Source organism: Leucopleurus acutus, assembly GCF_964270905.1.
Source record: "Leucopleurus acutus genome assembly, chromosome: 7".
In the NCBI taxonomy this organism is placed as follows: Eukaryota; Metazoa; Chordata; class Mammalia; order Artiodactyla; family Delphinidae; genus Leucopleurus; species Leucopleurus acutus.
This window is the reverse complement of record NC_139150.1, coordinates 20,726,485-20,744,910: the sequence shown is the minus strand read 5'-3', so window position 1 is coordinate 20,744,910 and position 18,426 is coordinate 20,726,485. Positions and strand designations below refer to the sequence as shown.

The window sequence follows — 18,426 nt, the reverse complement described above, 5'->3', positions numbered from 1 at the left end:
ATATCCTCATCAGCTTATTCCAGTTTCTGGGTTGGTTGTCTGTTCTTGAAATGGGGTCACATTTTCCTAATTCTTTGAATGTCAAGTAAGTTTGTCTTGTATCCTGGATATCATGAATGCTAAGTTGTGGCAATTCTGGATTCCATTATATTTCTTGGAGGAGTGTTAATGTTTTTGTTCTATCAAGTAATTAACATCGTTGAACTCAGACTTTAAATTCTGTCCCTGAGGAAGCAGCACAAATGAAAGCTCAGTTCAAAAGACAAAGGGTTAGGAGTTGTGCCATACCTGCATGATTCAGGGGTCAGCCAGAGACTTGTGCAGACTTTATTCACATAATTTGGGTTCCCCCGCTTTCAGTCTCTCTTTTCTGGGATTCTCCCCTCATTTTCCAGTAGCTGTGGTTGCTATGAACTCAGTCTTGTGGTTTTTCATGTTAAAAAAACCTGCATGTTTTCTCTCAAATTATCTCTGTCTACCACACCAACTTCTATCTTATGAGGGTGTCATACTTTATTTAATCAATCAATTGGCAACTTATGTTTTATCCAACTTCTCTGTGTTCTGTGATAATTATAGTACACCCTGACTGTGTTTCATAGAATAGATTCCTGGAAGTAGGAGTGCAAAATATTTTCAGGTTTTGATGTATACTGTCAGATTTACATTTAAATAGATTGTACAAACTTGACTACCAAAAGCAGTGTATGAGCTTTCTACCTCTCCTGCAAATCTGATTATTTTTCAAATCTTGATTTAATAGAAAAACTTCTTACTTTTTCCTCTTCTGTATGTCAGAGGAGTTCAGCATCTTTCTCTCTCTTCCCACTCCCTCAGATTCTAAAAAATGTATGCCTGGAACACTCTTCCATCATATATACATGACTTGTTTTCATATTCGTCAAGATTGTGTCAACACTAAGTAAGCTTGAGCTTGTATCACCACTACCACCATATTTAAAACTGCATTCTCTTACAATTGCATTTCCCTTCCCTGTTTTGTTTTTTGCCATACCACTTGTCACCCTCTGTCATACTCTGTATTTTAATTACAGTTGACTCTTGAACAACACAGGTTGAACTGTGTGGGCCCAATTATACATGGATTTTTTTCAATAAATATATATAGTACTACATCATCCATGGTTGGTTGAATCCTTGGATATGGAACCACAGATTTGGAGGGCCGACTATGGGACGTAAGCATTTGCAGATCTTGGTATCTGTGGCTGGTCCTGGAACCAGTCCCCTGTGGATACCAAGGGACAACTATATTTAGATTTACTGCCTGTCTCCCACTCTAGAATTAAGCTCTCTCAGGACAAGATTTCTTTTCTTCTTGTTTTGTTGACTGCTATATCTCTAAGATTTAGAACAGTGCCCAGCATATAGTAGATGATCAATATTTCTTGAATAAAGAAATGTTTTAAAACTGTTAATAATTAATTTTATGGATATATGCCTGCTCCTCTTCTTTACATTGAAGAAATGTCTCAGGAACATTTAAAAATATTTTTAAATTTTACTTAAACAATTATTCAGATGAGTGATTCTCAAAGTGTTGTCCCCACACCAGTAGCATCAGCATCTTCTGGGAGCTTATTTAAAATTCAAATTCTCAGGCCCCATCACAGACCTACTGAGTCAGAAATTTTGTGGGTGGGGCCCATTTCTAAAGTCCATGTTTTAACAAGCCCTCCAGGCCACTGTGATGCATGCCCAAGCTGGTGTATCATTGATTTAGACTCACATCTGTATGTCTATTTTCTTTCATTGTTTGCTTCTAATTTTTTTTTAAAATAAATTTATTTATTTATTTTTGGCTGTGTTGGGTCTTCGTTGCTGCACGCGGGCTTTCTCTAGTTGCGACGAGTGGCGGCTACTCTTCGTTGCGGTGCACGGGCTTCTCATTGCGGTGGCTTCTCTTGTTGCAGAGCACAGGCTCTAGGAGCACGGGCCTCAGTAGTTGTGGTACGCGGGCTCAGTAGTTGTGGCTCGTGGGTTCTAGAGGGCAGGCTCAGTAGTTGTGGTGCACAGGCTTAATTGCTCCATGGTATGTGGGATCTTCCCGGCTCAGGGCTTGAACCTGTGCCCCTGCATTGGCAGGCAGATTCTTAACAACTGCGCCACCAGGGAAGCCCTGTTTGCTTCTAATTATTTTTAGACATCATTTCCTATTAATTGATACTAAATTTTAATTCATTTTTTACTGCACAGGATGACTTTCAGCATTCATTTTTACTGTTCAGGTATACCTATATTCTTGACTGTCCCAGGTGTGGCACTACCATGGGTTCTCCAAGAAGTGTAGGAAATTTCTAGCCATATGTGCAACTGTTTTATTCTTCTACAAAGTACAGATTTTCTACAGCTCTGGACAGTGATGATTCATTCTGTGCATAGTGCTAGATTTTCACCTGGTAATAAATTACTGATGGAAATGGCTTTCACATTTCATTTTCTTCCCCGACAGTAAATAAGTTACTTGGTAATGAGAGCATAATATCCGTGAGTTAATCTTTCAATACATGTATGTGCACATGTGCACACACACACGCACACGTTTCATTCTAAATATTCATACTTTTTAATTCTCCAAAATGAGTTCAAGAAGGCAGGCATTGGAATAGGAAATATTTGCAAAGATGGCATTTAATCACATATGGTTGAGGGTCCATAATTATGCTAGGCTAGTATCTAGGTGAAATATTTATTGAGAAGTATTGACCATGACTAGACAAGTCTTTCCTACCAACTTATATGTTTATTCTGAGGAATAAATCAGGTAATGCAGTGAATGTGTTCTGAAAAATGTAAAAGGTGACATACATATCAAATATTATTATTACCTTATATTACAAAACCATTTTTGTCCTTATGTTGCTGTTTTTAGTGTAACAACTTAAATTTTAGAACAGTTCAGCTGTATTTTTTAATCTATGACTCATGAGTAAAAATAGGAAAATAGGTTTCCTGTGCAAACCCAAATTGATTAACAGTATCTTCTGGAATGCATGCTTAAGAATGATTCTGAGGCCAAGTCTAGATTCACTCAGAAAGAGTGCAGTGATACATTAACAAGGTCTGCTATTGGGCAAGAACAGGAAGTAGTGCCATTTGCTGCAATATATTTGAAATCCCAGATTGAGGTATTTGTGTATAAGCACTTTGAATATGAGATAAAATGGAGTGATTGTGCAGAAAATCACTTTCACTCAGCTGCAATCACAGTTCATCCTCAGTCTTTAATGTGATGAACAAAAGAAACACAGTGCTGAGTTATAGTTGTAATTCATTATTTTAATGAAAGAACATGTTTGATAGGAAAAGCCTTTGTGAATTCAATATCAAATTTAATACCATATCCTCATTCATGAATAAGCATAGAAACTCTTACTTTGTCAAATAACATCATGGAGTGGGTTCAGTGAAATTTTTCATTAGTACTGATTTATGCATATTAAAAGGATTTTAATTGTGAAAATAATATATGTACATGATTTAAAAATGTAAAGAGTATACAATAAAAAGGAGGTCTCCGTCTCATCCCAGACCCCATTCCTGTAGTCCTGTGCCCAATGGCAACCGCTAAGTTTCTTTTGTATTTTTTCAAACCAATTTACTCACATATAAATATACATATATATACACAAATACATACATACATACACACAGACAGACAGGAAAACACACACACCCTTTTGTACACAAGTGGGAATAAACTATATACACAGTTGAGCAACCTGCTTTTTTCACTCAACAATATATCTTGGATAGTATTCCCTACCAGCACCTATGTGTTCTCAGCTGATTTCTTTCATTTTCTCTTAATTTTGTGTTAACATTTTTTTTAACATAGATAATAACCCTTCTATAAAGTTTTCTGCTGAGGCAGGTACTAGCAAAGACATTAAGAAAGAGCTGCATGATAGCATCAAAGATGAAACTCATACCAATGGTCACACACATTTATACATGGCAATAAACAGATACGCAAATTCAATTCTCACATGTGGTGCTTAAGTACACAACCCTCAAGCAACTCAGGAATTGTCAGAAAATGTAATTTGTTTCTCTAGTGCTCTGATTATTCAATTATTAACAATTTTAAAAGCTTTATATTCAATCTGAATATATAGATCATTTAAAATATTTTTAAAATATTTTATATAAAAGGTTTAAACTCTCCATCCATTTCTTCCATGTGGTGATTCATTTTCAAATTCTCTCATGTGTAACGAGGTGTAACTTCTTGTTAAAAGCTTTCTAACATTCTTTAAAGTTAGACTACTTCTAAGGTTAAATAAAACCTTTAGTTCAGATTTCCCACACTAATTTCACTCATGAGATTTCTCTTCTGAATGAGTTTTCATATGTTTAGTAAGGGATGCATTTTGTTTGAAGGCTTTTCCACATTCATTACATTCATAAGGTTTCTCTCCAGTGTGGGATCTCTGATGTATAACAAGTTGTGACTTTGCATTGAACGCTTTTCCACATTCATTACATTCATAGGGTTTCTCCCCAGTATGAGTTCTCTTATGTACAATGAGGTGTGACTTTTGGGTAAAGGCTTTCCCACATTCATTACACTCATAGGGCTTCTCCCCAGTGTGAACTCTCTGATGTTGAGTAAGACCTTCAATTTGCTTGAAAGCCTTCCCACATTGATTGCATTCAAAAGGACTTTCACCGGTATGAGTTCTCATATGGTAAGTAAGAGATGAGCTATGTCCAAAGGCTTTTCCACATTCATTACATTTATAGGGTTTCTCTTTAGTATGAGTTCTTTGATGTATAATGAGGTGTGACTTCTTGCTGAAAGCTTTCCCACATTCATTACATTGAAAGGGTTTCTCACCTGTATGAATTCTCATATGTTTAGTAAGGGATGAGCTATACTTAAAGGCTTTTCCACATTCATTACATTCGTATGGTATTTCACCTGTATGAGTTCTCACATGTTCTGTAAGAGATGAGTTATACCTAAAGGACTTTCCACATTCCTTACATTCATAGGGCTTCTCGCCTGTATGAGATCTCACATGTTGAATAAGGTTTGAGCTATGTCTGAAGGTTTTCCCACATTCAGTACATTCATAGGGCTTTTCACCAGTATGAACTCTCAGATGGTCAGTGAGGGCATGTTTATGACCATGGGCTTTGCCACACTGAATACACTCATATGGTTTTTCTCCAGTGTGAGTTCTCTGGTGTACAACAAGGTGTGATTTTTGGCTAAAGGCTATCCCACATTCATTACATTCGTATGGTTTCTCACCTGTATGAATTCTCTGATGGTCAACGAGTCCTTGTTTGTGGCTGAGAACCTTCCCACATTCATTACATTCATATGGTTTCACTTTATTCTGAGTTTTGTCACACTTAGTAGGAGATGAGCTATGGCTGGATGATTCCTTATGTTTTTCTCCAGTTTGAATTTTGTCCCATTCAGTATGTTTCTTGCCAGTTTGAGTTTTGTCAGGCCTATTAGATGAGCTATGGTTGGGTAATTTCTCACATTTTTTTCCAGTTTGATTTTTGTCTTTCTTTGTATCAGATAAGCTATGGCTGAATGATTTCGTATGCTCTTTAGCTACATCAGGTTTCTTTTCTACATAATTTCTTACATGACCAGGTAAGTCTAAATTCTTTCCATGTGAATCAAATTTAAGAAGCTTTTTTTTTGAAGGAACATATTTTGTACTCACATTTTTTTTCCCCAATGAACTACATTCATGGCCCTTTTTCTTAGTCAGAGTTGTTTTCTTGAAAGCAACTTCCCCAAGGAGTTTGTTTTGAGATTCCTGGTGGTTCTCTAGCTGGTCATCATCTTGCTGGACTTCTTCTAAAGTGGAATTCAATGAGACATTCTTGTGAATCTTTGCACTCTCATATTTTGGAATACAACTTATAAAGAAATGCCTTGTTGTGGGGCTGAATCTTTATTCAAGCCTAGTATCCTAAAGTGAATGAAATATCAAGTGCAAATGTCTCTGTCTTTTTTGACTGGAGAGGCAAAGTGCTGTAGTAAAAACAGGAAAAGAAAATTGACAATAGTGATTAGAAAAGGCTTTGGCTGTTTATAAATATGACCTTGCAACCTGGGATAAAAGATGAAATAAACACAAGGAGCAGTGAATAAAAAACAGATGAAGTTAAAAGCTTGTAATTGTTGTTGACACTTTTTGAAGTCTCTCCTCAGCCCAAGCTGCCCAGATTTAATAACTGCCAATCCACCAATAGTATTTGGCTCTTACAGCCCATCTATATTCATCCAACTCTCCATAGTCATGGTTGGAGACAGCTGGCTCAAGCCAAGATGTCCAATAAGAGTATGTCTCCTAAAAACTTAGACCCTAGTTAGTCTCCACTGGGTGCTAAATTTAAAAATGATATAAGACAAGCACTACAAAGCCACATTTTCCCTATGTAAACAGAAAGTTCATCAGTACAAAGAATAAGGCATACATCCACAGAAAAGCAGAGATGTAAGATCATGTGTCCTCAAAGAGACCATTTGCATAATCCCAGTTCCTAATGGCTTCCCAGTACTGGTTCTAGTCCCCAGCTGAAGTATCACCCCTTAGGTTACAAGAAGCCTTATAATAAATTCCTCCATTTACTTAGGATAGCTCAAGTAAAATTTTGTTATTGCTCCCCAAAGAGCCAAAATAAGAGAAAATAAGGTAAGTCCATCAAAGAGTACTAAACAGCATATAGATGACTGAGGGATTAAGCAGGAAAGGATGTTCCACTGCTACCACCCATGATGAATATAATAATGCAATTCCTGTAGTAAGAAACATCCCACAGTTTCTATGAGTTACCTGATGTTTTTACCATATTATAAAGTTTGATATTGGCAAATAAACTTTACACCATTTGGATTTACAGTGTACACACACACTTGTTTTCCAGTAGTTTGCTATGGAGCACACCTTCCTGTCAGGTCACTCTAATTGCCAATTATAAATTTTAAGCTAATTCCTAACTCTAAGTGATTGCTCACATTCTTTCCTCCATACATTATACAATTATACATTTTGAGATATCTTCTCAATCTATGCTTCCCTTCTCTGAGACCACCACCCACACTGACAGATGTAGGCAGCCATGTTTGTAGTATATGATCTAACTTCTCCTTGAAAACAATTGATCAGACAGTGGTAAACACCAGGCTCCAGCTATTCAACAATTCTCCTAAGAACTTAGAATTGAAACTTGAAGACTTCTGTTAGCTAGATATGGATGTTACATATGTAAAAACCAAACAATTTAGAAGCTAGGACTACCATTTTGGGGGTGGCCTTTTTCAGCTATGGACATGGAAAAACAGAAAAAGCTTCAGGATAGGAATCAAAGAGACTCAAAGAGAGAAGCAGATATAAGAGTCCCCATGACCTCAGAAAGAAAGAGATAAAAAGTGAATAGTTGTTTTACTAGTAAAAGAACATTACATGGATAAAGTGAAAACTGAGTTCAAACAGAAAAGAGTTATGGTGTTTGAATATACAGCCAGGAAATACTATTACTTTTAGGGAGAACTTGTAAGAGATTAGTTCCCATGGAGTAGATCAATTTTTATAAGTATACATAAAGTAGTGTTATAGTAGGAAGAACTGGAGTTGCCAGCTGCTTTTTCATTTAGGAAAATTTAAGTGATGCAAGCATCCTGAGAGAAAGAGTATAACAAGAACTTTTTTTTTTTTTTTTTTTTGGCGGTACACGGGCCTCTCACTGTTGTGGCCTCTCCCGTTGCGGAGCACAGGCTCCGGACGCGCAGGCTCAGCGGCCATGGCTCACGGGCCCAGCCGCTCCACGGCATGTGGGATCTTCCCGGACCGGGGCACGAACCCGCGTCCCCTGCATCGGCAGGCGGACTCTCAACCACTGCACCACCAGGGAAGCCCAACAAGAACTTTTATGTAGCATGACAAGGCTGCATCTTCCAATGTCCAAGGATGCTGGGGAGGATGGAGGCAAATCTCCTTCTGGGAAGAAAGGGATCAAAACTCAAACCTTTCCCCTTGAGGTGTAACATTATAAGAACCTCTTATTATGATGATTTGGGCTGGTCCCAACTGACATTGGCCAGCTGGAAAAGATATAAAGCACCACAAGAGAAATTTACCATGAGGGAGGGGAGGAGGCTCTGAACTAGTGAACTGGTATAATAATAGGGTAATACTAGGGGTGAGCTGGGTCTGGCAGAGCATGTAATTAAGGCTATAAGCTTGTCCTGAATCTGAGACAGTAACTAAGACATGAATTTTAAGCTAAAATGACTGTAACTTCAGAAACTGAAGCATGGAGCTCATTAGACCCAGCAAATCATTGGAGGTAACAGAATAGTCCTTCCTTGAAGAAACTTCAAGGATGATAGAAGAACCTGAGCCAAGAATAGAGTCACTGTAGCAATGACAAAAATGTATGTATTAAGTGACTCAGGATTATTTTTTAGTTGTAACACCAAGTATCAGCGAGAAAAGTGAAGACAGCCAAAACTGGAGCCACTAATGCATGGATCAAAAATTCTATGAAGGACTTCTCTGGTGGCTCAGTGGTTGAGAATCCGCCTGCCAATGCAGGGGACACGGGTTTGAGCCCTGGTCCGGGAAGATCCCACATGCCGTGGAACAACTAAGCCCGTGCACCACAACTACTGAGTCTGCGCTCTAGAGCCCGTGAGCCACAACTATTGAGCCATCATGCCACAGCTACTGAAGCCCGGGAGCCTAGAGCCTGTGCTCTGCAACAAGAGAAGCCACTGCAATGAGAAACCTGCACACAGCAATGAAGAGTAGCCCCTGCTCACCGCAACTAGAGAAAGCCTGCGCGCAGCAACGAAGACACAACACAGCCAAAAATAAATAAATAGAATAAAATAAACAAAAACAAACAAACAAAGAAAACTCTATGAAGTCTCTTCATTTGTCATTTGAAGGACTGGTCCCTCTGGTCTTGGGAAATTCATGGAGTCTTGAAAAATTCAATGTTAGAAGAAACTTAAAAAGATATTGTGGACATTCTGCTAATTTGGGGACTGTAGTGATATATAATAACTGAATATTTTAATGTTTGGTAGCAACATCTAAGATGAATTTTTTAAGGGGGGGATTTAATAAGCTACCTAAGAATTGGAGCAATTTAGGTATGGGACAATATGAATATAATTTGGGTGATGTCAGTCAGAACTGAGGGGGGAAAAAGAATCAGGAACTGAGGAAAGAATAGTAAGAGGGAATGCAGAGAGCAAGGATTCATGGGAACTCCATGGCAGACAGGCCTAAAATCTGACCCTGATAAAAACAAGGAAGGTGGAAGGAAGCTCTAATTTAGAAAGAAAGATAAAGCTTTCAATTTCTGACCATCTGAGAATAAGCTATCCAGTAAGGAGGTAAAATATAAGACAAAGGAATTGAAGATTTATCTGGACAAGATAAATTTATCTTGGAAGTCACCAGTATAGGATAAATAGCTTGTATTTACACAATAGATTATTCCTTTGAGGAAAACAGAATTTAAAAAAAGAATAGATAGTAGAAGACAAAACCTTAGGGACACTTCAAAGTGAGAAAGAAGAGAATCTGGTGAAAAAACTGGTAAAGGAACACTTAAACGATAAAATCAGATTCAAGTGGTATAATTCAAGCTAGGTGGGCAAGAATTTCAGGCTGATCAAAACTATTAAAATATGCACTGGAAGGTTACCACTGCTGACTTTAAAGTCAGAAATTGTTAGAGGCATGGATCCTATGGAATTTGACTGCAAGGGTTAGGGAGAAAATGGAAATAATGCTGGTGGTATAGACCACAGATCTAGAGCATTTCACAGTGAAAGGGGGGAAATGGAAAGTAATGAGGGGCAGGAGGATTACACCAAGAGATCTGGATAGAGGACAGATTTAAGAATGCCTGAATCTCTAAGGAGAGGAATTTGATACTATGGGGTCTAAGAGGGTGGGTGGATGAAGGGAGAAAAGCTGAGGATATTAGGAAAAGGGAGGATAATTTTAAAAAGCATTGCTTTAGAGAGGTAAGTAGGAATGGGATTACTTAAGAAAACAGCTAAAAGGGTTCATTGCTCTTTCTCAAAACTGAGCAACAGAGAGCATGGATGAGGAAAGATGGCTATATGGAAGGGTCAGTTAGGCATCTGATGGTCTGGTATCCAAGGTTTAGAGCCCTGCTTTTCACCTTTTTTCCTACCACAACCCGAGTGGTATGGCAGACTGTATTATTGTTCCCTGTGGATTACACCTCCCAGCCCCACTGTATGGCCATTTGAATCCTCCCTGTGAAAGGAGTATACGTTCCTACCCAGTTGAACTCGGGAGTGGCCAGGTGATCTGCTCTGACTAATGAACCAATAAAATGTAAGCAGAAAGAGATATCTACCACATCCAATCAGTGATTTTAAGTCATCATATGGTTCCACTCCCTCTTCATTGCCTCTGTAATGAGACCAGAATTGGCCAAATAGGGACTGCTCTTTCAGTGTAGGTCACAAGATAATGTGGAAAAGGGCTGCAGCTTGAGTAAGAAACAAATCTTTCTTTTTTTGTTGTTTTTTGTTTGTTTGTTTGTTTTGCGGCACGCGGGCCTCTCACCGCTGTGGCCTCTCCCGCCGTGGAGCACAGGCTCCGGACGCACAGGCTCAGCGGCCATGGCTCACGAGCCCAGCAGCTCTGCGGCACGTGGGATCTTCCCGGACCGGGGCACGAACCCGCATCCCCTGCATCAGCAGGCGGACCCCCAACCACTGCGCCACCAGGGAAGCCCCAAATCTTTCTTTTTGTAGGCCACTAAGATTTTGGGGTCTTTCTTTAATGGGACGTAACTTAGACTAAGCTGACTGATACAAATGGTATAAGCAAATCCCCATAAGTCACATTGGCGCCCAACTACAGTGAATCTCCTATGAGAACCTCTCATGTGGACAGGTTCACAGAAGGAAGAGATATTAGAATCTCCAAGGTTGGAGAATTTTTGTAGTTTGAACTCTTTTTCCCCAGGAGATTTTGATATTTTTCTACTGCTACTTCCTAGGATCTATAAGACGAATTTAAGAATAAATTATTCGAAGAATTCCAAACCCATGCACCTACGGTCAATTAATCTATGACAAAGGAGGCAAGAATATACAATGGAGAAAAGACAGTTCTCTTTAATAAGTGGTACTGGGAAAACTAGACAGCTACATGTAAAAGAATGAAATTAGAACATTCTCTAACACCATACACAAAAATAAACTCAAAATGGATTAAAGACCTAAATATAAGATCAGATACTATAAAACTCCTAGAGGAAAACACAGGCAGAACAATCTTTGACATAAACTGCAGCAATATCTTTTGGGACCTTCTCCTAGAGTAATGGAAATAAAAGCAAAAATAAACAAATGGGACCAAATTAAACTTAAAAGCTTTTGCACAGCACAGGAAACCATAAACAAAATGAAAAGACAATCTACAGAATGGGAGAAAATATTTGCAAACTATGCAACCAACAAGGGATTAATCTCCAAAATATAAAAACAGTTCATACAGCTCAATATCAAAAAAAAAAAAAAGCAAAAAACAACCCAATCAAAAAATGGGCCGAAGATCTAAACAGACATTTCTCCAAAGAATACATACAGATGGCCAACAGGCACATAAAAAGATGCTCAACACCGCTAATTATTAGAGAAATTCAAATCAAAACCACAATGAGGTATCACCTCACACCAGTCAGAATGGCCATCAAAAAGTCTACAAATAATAAATGCTGGAGAGAATGTGGAGAAAAAGGAACCCTCCAATACTGTTAGTGGGAATGTAAATTGGTACAGCCACTATGGAAGACAGTATGGAGGTTTCTTAAAAAACTAAGAATAGAGCTACCACATGATCCTGCAATCCCACTCCTGGGCATATATCTAGAGAAAACCATAATTTGAAAATATACACGCACCCCAATATTTATTGCAGCACTATTTACAAGAGCCAAGACATGGAAGCAACCTAAATGTCCATCAACAGATAAATGGATAAAGAAGATGTGATATATTTATACAATGGAATATTACTCAGCCATAAAAAAGAATGAAATAATGCCATTTGCAGCAACATGGATGGACCTACAGATTATCATACTAAGTGAAGTAAACCAGACAGAGAAAGACAAATATCATACGATATCGCTTATATGTGGAATCTAAAAAAAAATGATACAAATGAACTGTACAAAACAGAAGCAGACCTACAGACATAGAAAACAAACTTATGGTTACCAAAGGGGAAAGATGGGAGGAAGGGATAATTTAGGAATTTGGGATTAACATATACACACTACTGTATATAAAACAGAAAACCAACAAGGACCCATTGTATAGCACAGGGAAGTATAGTCAATGTTTTGCAATAGCCTATAAGGGAAAAGAATCTTAAAAAATATATGTATGTATAACTGAATCACTTTGCTGTACGCCTCAAGCTAGCACAATATTGTATATCAACTATACTTCAATAAAAAGAAAAAAATATATTTTTAAATTAATAAATAATAAAAATGTGAAAAAAAAAGAATTCCAAAGTTACCACCAAGAAACTAGGAACTTACTTCCATTGGCTCCTATTCCCTTGGGTCTTGCTATTTCACTCAGACCACCTTGTCTGGGTCTTTTCCCCTTCCCCAGCCATGGCTCTTCTCCTTTTCCCAACTTGGATATCATGTCTGGTTTGAGAGCTTGATACCCTATTCATGAGAAAAGATAGAAATTGAGTGTTAGAACAACAAACATTCCAGAAATCAAGCCCTACCATTTAAGCTTCAGAGCTTTTAAAGGATAAAAGAACACATGGCTTCTGAAATTTCACAGTGCAGATGTCCATGTACCCCATCTGAGTAGATCCTCCATTTTCAAGGCAGAGGAGCACAAGTATTCTGGTTAGTACCCAAAAGGGATTAAAACTCTTTGATTCATAAAAATTAAGGATAAACTTATCCAAGGACTTCAGAGAGAAGGCATCACAGTAGGCACACTTTGAATTACTTTGTCCTTACCCATTGAGGCTAGGTTGCTGTAATTCTCCAGCATCACATCCTTGTACAGGCTCTTTTGAGCAGGATCTAGTTGCTCCCATTCCTTCTTGGTAAAGGCCATAGTCACATCTTTGAATGTTACCGATCCCTGTAATAGCACATTCCTAGTTCAGTCCAATGTTATCCACATCAGTGAAAGATGCAGACAAGATAATAATGACTTTCTCTTACCTTGACCATTCACTGATGATCATAATGTTATACACGGGGCTTATTTTTTTACCCAATTTTGCATTTTTGTTTTTGAGAGACAAAAATCATATTAAGAAATGTCCCTATAATGGACTCAATGTTTGTGTCCCCCCAATTCGTTGTTGAAACCTTGCCCTCCAATGTGATGATATTAGGAGATAGGGCCTTTGGGAGATAATTAGGATTCAATGAGATCATGAGAGGGGAGACTTCATGAATGGGATCAGTGCCCTTATAAGAGTCATGAGAGAGCTTGCTTCCTGTCTCTGCTCTTTCTGCCAAGTAAGGATCCAACAAGAAGTCTGAAACCTGGAAGAGGGCTGTCGCCAGATCCCGACCCGATGTCGGACTTCTAGCCTCCAGAATTGTCAGAAACAAACTTCTGTTGTTTATAAGCCACTTAGTCTACGGTACTTGGAAAAAAATCCTATGATTATCAGAGAGAAAGACAATTACAACAAACAAACAAACCAGAATCAGTCTTCATCTTTTCTTCTGTAACTAAAGACTATGGAGGAGTGTTATAGAGTTCTGAGGCAGAAGAATCGAGACCCTTGATTTTTATGACCAGTCAAAAAATCATTTATGTTTGGAAGAAAAAGTAAGGTATTTTAGGCATGTAAGGATGCAGAAAGTATATTACCTATGTACTTTAGAAATAAAGAGAAGGAGGGAGGGAGAAACTGGGAATGTGGTAGGAAGAGGAGAGACAGGAGGAGAAGAAGAAGAGGAATGATTTTTAAAAGAAGGAAAATTGGATCAGAATAAAGATTTCAAGATTGGGAAAGACTTAAGCATATACAAGAGAGAACTATGAATAATAAAACCAGTAAAATGTCTAGTTACATCCAAGTAACTTGATAACGTTCTTGTGCAATTGTTATAAAAGTAACCTTAAAATCAAGAGGCATGATGTAAGAAAAATAAGCAGGCATATAACTGGTTGGGGACAGGGGAGAAATTAAAGCATGTTAAACTTCTCCTCTTATTAGGCAGCTACTGGAGAATTCTGAAACTGATAAGTATACATTCAAACATGTCTGTTTAACATTTAAAGATCACCCCTGACCGCCATAAGCCACCAATAAATTAGCTGCATGTGTTACCAATCTCTGACCTCACAAACGTCGTCACTGATTCCTATAACTCCCATCATTAATTGTCACTGGCCTCCCAATCACTGAGCCAGCATGGCCCTTCCTAATCACTAAGCCTATAATTCCAAAATTACTGATCCCAACAAACTCCCAATCACTAACAGCAACAGATCTCCCCAGTCACTTGCCGCACAAACACTCTGATTACATATTCCCACAGGTTCCTCAACTATTGATACCAGTGGAACATATCAATCTCCATCTCTGATATCACCCCAAATCCTATCAATCTCCAGTCACTGATGCCAACAGAACTCTCAAACAGTGCCTTTTACAGAAACTCTAATCACTGCCAGTAAACTTCCCTACAGCTCACCCTCTTTAGCCATTCCCTTTGCCTGCTTGCTTTAACCAAAACCTACCTGTCTCCTGAGGACTCTGTTCCCTTACAGTGATCCCCGTGGAGGTTGTTTGCCCACCTCCACCCCAACCCATGTACCTCAGGGCCTGAAAATGAAGTAAATTATACTTTCAACAGTTTTTCACTCATCCTTCAAAATCCCTAACTCGTTTAGAGTATCACCAGACTTTAACCCATTAATAGTCTGGTTCGATGATTCACTAGAAGGACTCACAGCGTTCAGCATATAGCTGTACTCATAGCTATGATTTAGCACAGCAAAAGAATTCAGTGCAAAATCAGCTGGAAAAAGCTGCTTGTTTCCAAGAGTCCTCTCCCAGTAGAGTCACACAGTACATACTTAATTCTTTCAGAAATGAGTTGTGCTAACACATGTGAAATGTTGTTTACCAAACGATGCTACTAACAAGGGTTTAATTTCCAAAATATACAAACAGCTCATAGAACTCAATTAAAAAAAAACCCAATAAAAAAATAGGCAGAAGACCTAAATGGACATTTCTCCAAAGAAGACATAAAGATGGCCAATAGGCACATGAAAAAATGTTCAACGTTGCTAATTATTAGAGAAATGCAAATCAAAACTACAATGAGGTATTACCTCATACTGGTCAGACGACCATCATTAAAAAGTCTACAAATAATAAATTCTGGAGAGGCTGTGGAGAAAAGGGAACCCTCCTACACTGTTGGTAGGAATGTAAATTGGTGCAGCCACTATGGAGAACAGTATGGAGGCTCCTTAAGAAACTAAAAATAGAGTTGTCATAGGATCCAGCAATCCCACTACTCTTGGGCATATATTCAGAAAAGATGAAAACTCTAATTCGAAAAGATACATGCACCCCTATGTTCACTGCAGCACTATTTACAATGGCCAAGACATGGAAACAGCCTAAATGTCTGTTGACAGATGAATGCATAAAGAAGATGTGGTGTATATATATATATATACACACACACATACAATGGAATACCACTCAACCATATAAAAGAATGAAATAATGCCATTTGCAGCAACATGGATGGACCTAGAGATTATCATACTAAGTGAAGTAAGTCAGACAAACACCATATGATATCACTTATACGTGGAATCTAAAATATGACACAAATGAACTTATTTACAAAACAGAAACAGACTCACAGACATTGAAAACAAACTTAGATTACCAAAGGGGAAAGGGGGTGGGGGAGGGATAAATTAGGAGTTTGGGATTCGCAGATACAAACTACTATGTATAAAAGAGATAAACAACAAGGTCCTACTGTAGAGCACAGCGAATTATATTCAATGTCTTGTAATAAACCATAATGGAAAAGAACATGAAAAAGAATATATGTATATATATATATATTTTTTCACTTTGCTGTACACCAGAAACTAACACAACATCGTAAATCAACTATACTTCAATTTAAAAAAATGTTGTTTACCAATGCTTGGTAAACAACATTTTTAGGAGTTGGTCAAATAGGCACTCTCTGCCTAGCATATACAAAAGTCCCAGATACCCAGAAGGAAATCAGACATTCAGCATAAACCACATTGTTTACATAGTTTAGGCACAGTTAGCCACTTTTAAAATTCCTGGGAATAGCGGGAACTCTCCTGAAATCTAAGTTCTCGGATGTTGGCCAAAGGTTAACCTTGCAATCAGACCTTTCTAAGGACAGCTGTTTCAGGTCTTTCATGTCAACTTTTCTGCACAGTCATCCTCCCTCATTCACTGAAAACTTTAACACCAGATCCCTTTTCACCACAGCCCTGCACTATCTCTATATCGATGCAGAATAGCCTTTCAACATCCTGGCCTATTGTAAACCATCATCATCATCTCTTCGCTTTAACTACTGCAATAAGCTACTAACTGACCTCCCTGCACCTCTGCACGCAGCCCGGGACAATCCAGTCTAACTACCAAAGGCACCGTAATCGCTGGCTCCCCTAGACATTCCCATTTGCGACCCCCACAGACTCCCCAATCTTTGATACACCCCAAAGCCCCCATTTCTGATCCCCATGGCCTCCCAAACTCTGACTTTCCAGGGACCGCCACAGACCCCTCCCCTCCAACCACTGTCACCGTATATCCCTCAAACACTGATTTCCTCAAACTGCAGCAGTCACGGACTCCACAGACACCTCCCAAGCACTACTCCATCGATCCCTGAGTGTGGTAACACCATCCCCCCACCCCTGCAAGAGGCCCTCCAGTACCGACTCCAACTCCCGAATCACCTATCTTCACAGACTACAGTAACCCTCCAGTCACTGACGCCCGATTCGACCGCAGCTGACCACCAGACCACCCCTCCCCATCATCGCGCTCACCGCGGCGCTGCCCCCGGGCTCCGACACAGCCATCTCCGGGGGACACCCGGCCTGTCCCGCCGTCCCTACACTCCTCCTCCGGTCCGCGGTGTCTGGCTTTGTCAGGATCAGGGGGCAGGCGGAGGCCGGCATGGCGGCCCCCCAGAGCGCGGCCTCTGCCAATTCGGCAGCTGCGATGGCGCCGCCCCTGGGTATCCGCCCGGGCGCGGCCATCTTGACCGAGTCGCCGCCGTACAGTGGGGACCTGGCGCTCTCGGCGGGCTCAGAGGTGGGTGGCCCGGCTAGCTGAGATGGTCTCGCGGTGGTGAGGTGCAAGCGGGCAAAACCTGGCTCGCAGACTGCTCCCTGCAGAGTGCTTCACTGTGCCTGACAACCCACCCCCGGCGCTCAAAGATTTCAACACTTGAGGACAGAATTTGGAGTTGCTTTTCCCAGTCAGTGCAGCCAGCTGCGGGGAAACCGGGAATCGCACTGCCTACCGCAGACTCCAGAAAGCTGGGATAATGAGAGAAGTTGGAGGGGAAAAGCCCAATAGGGCAGATGCCATTGCTTTATAGAGAGAGAACGCTAATCTTTGAAATATATGTGTTTTCATTTATGGTATAAGAACAATGAGAAAACATGAAGCATCAGATTAAGTGAATACATCAATCCTCAGTGAGAACCAGTTTGATGGTGATGTTTCAGCCAAATAATCAAGCCCAAATAATCAAGCAATTGGAGTAGAAATAGTTTCTCAGTGGGCCAGTTCATGTACAAACTTCGTTCATTTAACAGTTATTTGTTGAGCTTTTATACTATATGCAGACTAGGTTGCTTGGGTTTGCTAGGTAATGAGAAAACTGGAGATTCAGACACAGCCTTTGTTCACCCTTGTGGAATTTACAATGAGGCAGAGGGCTGGTAAAGTTATCACAAATATATTGTTCTTTTTTCCAGAGCCAAACATACCCTGTTTTGCACCTTCAACTTATATGTGCTAAAAAAAACCCAAAATACAACGGAGTAAATTAGAAGATCTAATTGGCTTTACTAAACGATTCATCAATGGGGCAGCATCCTATCTAGCAAACAGAAAGGCCATCTGAGGAGTTGTACAAAATGGGGAGCTTTTAAAGGCAGAAAGGGGCTGGGACAGGGGAGTCAAAAACAAAACAAAGGATTATTTCAAGCAAGGTCACTTTCCTTTGAGGAAAAGGGGGGGGTGTGTCCCCAGGCCCAGCAATGCTTTCCTAGTCTTCTGACATCAACTCTAGGGCTTAGCAAAGTATGTTGTAAATATTATGATGCAT

The 18,426-nt window shown here is 39.5% G+C and overlaps 1 protein-coding gene across 1 annotated transcript in view; it reads right to left on the bottom strand.

The window, feature by feature from the left end:
• Positions 1 to 4,165: 4,165 nt before the first annotated feature.
• Positions 4,166 to 18,426, bottom strand: part of ZFP37 (ZFP37 zinc finger protein) — a 44,044-nt gene continuing 29,783 nt past the window's right edge. Inside the window, exons 2-4 of the mRNA XM_082842319.1 lie at positions 13,051 to 13,177; positions 12,607 to 12,741; positions 4,166 to 5,848 (exon numbers count right to left, since the gene is read on the bottom strand). Coding sequence (XP_082698445.1) covers positions 4,338 to 5,848; positions 12,607 to 12,741; positions 13,051 to 13,150 — 1,746 coding nt within the window. The 5' untranslated portion in view covers positions 13,151 to 13,177 and the 3' untranslated portion in view covers positions 4,166 to 4,337. The remainder of the gene's footprint in view (positions 5,849 to 12,606; positions 12,742 to 13,050; positions 13,178 to 18,426) is intronic.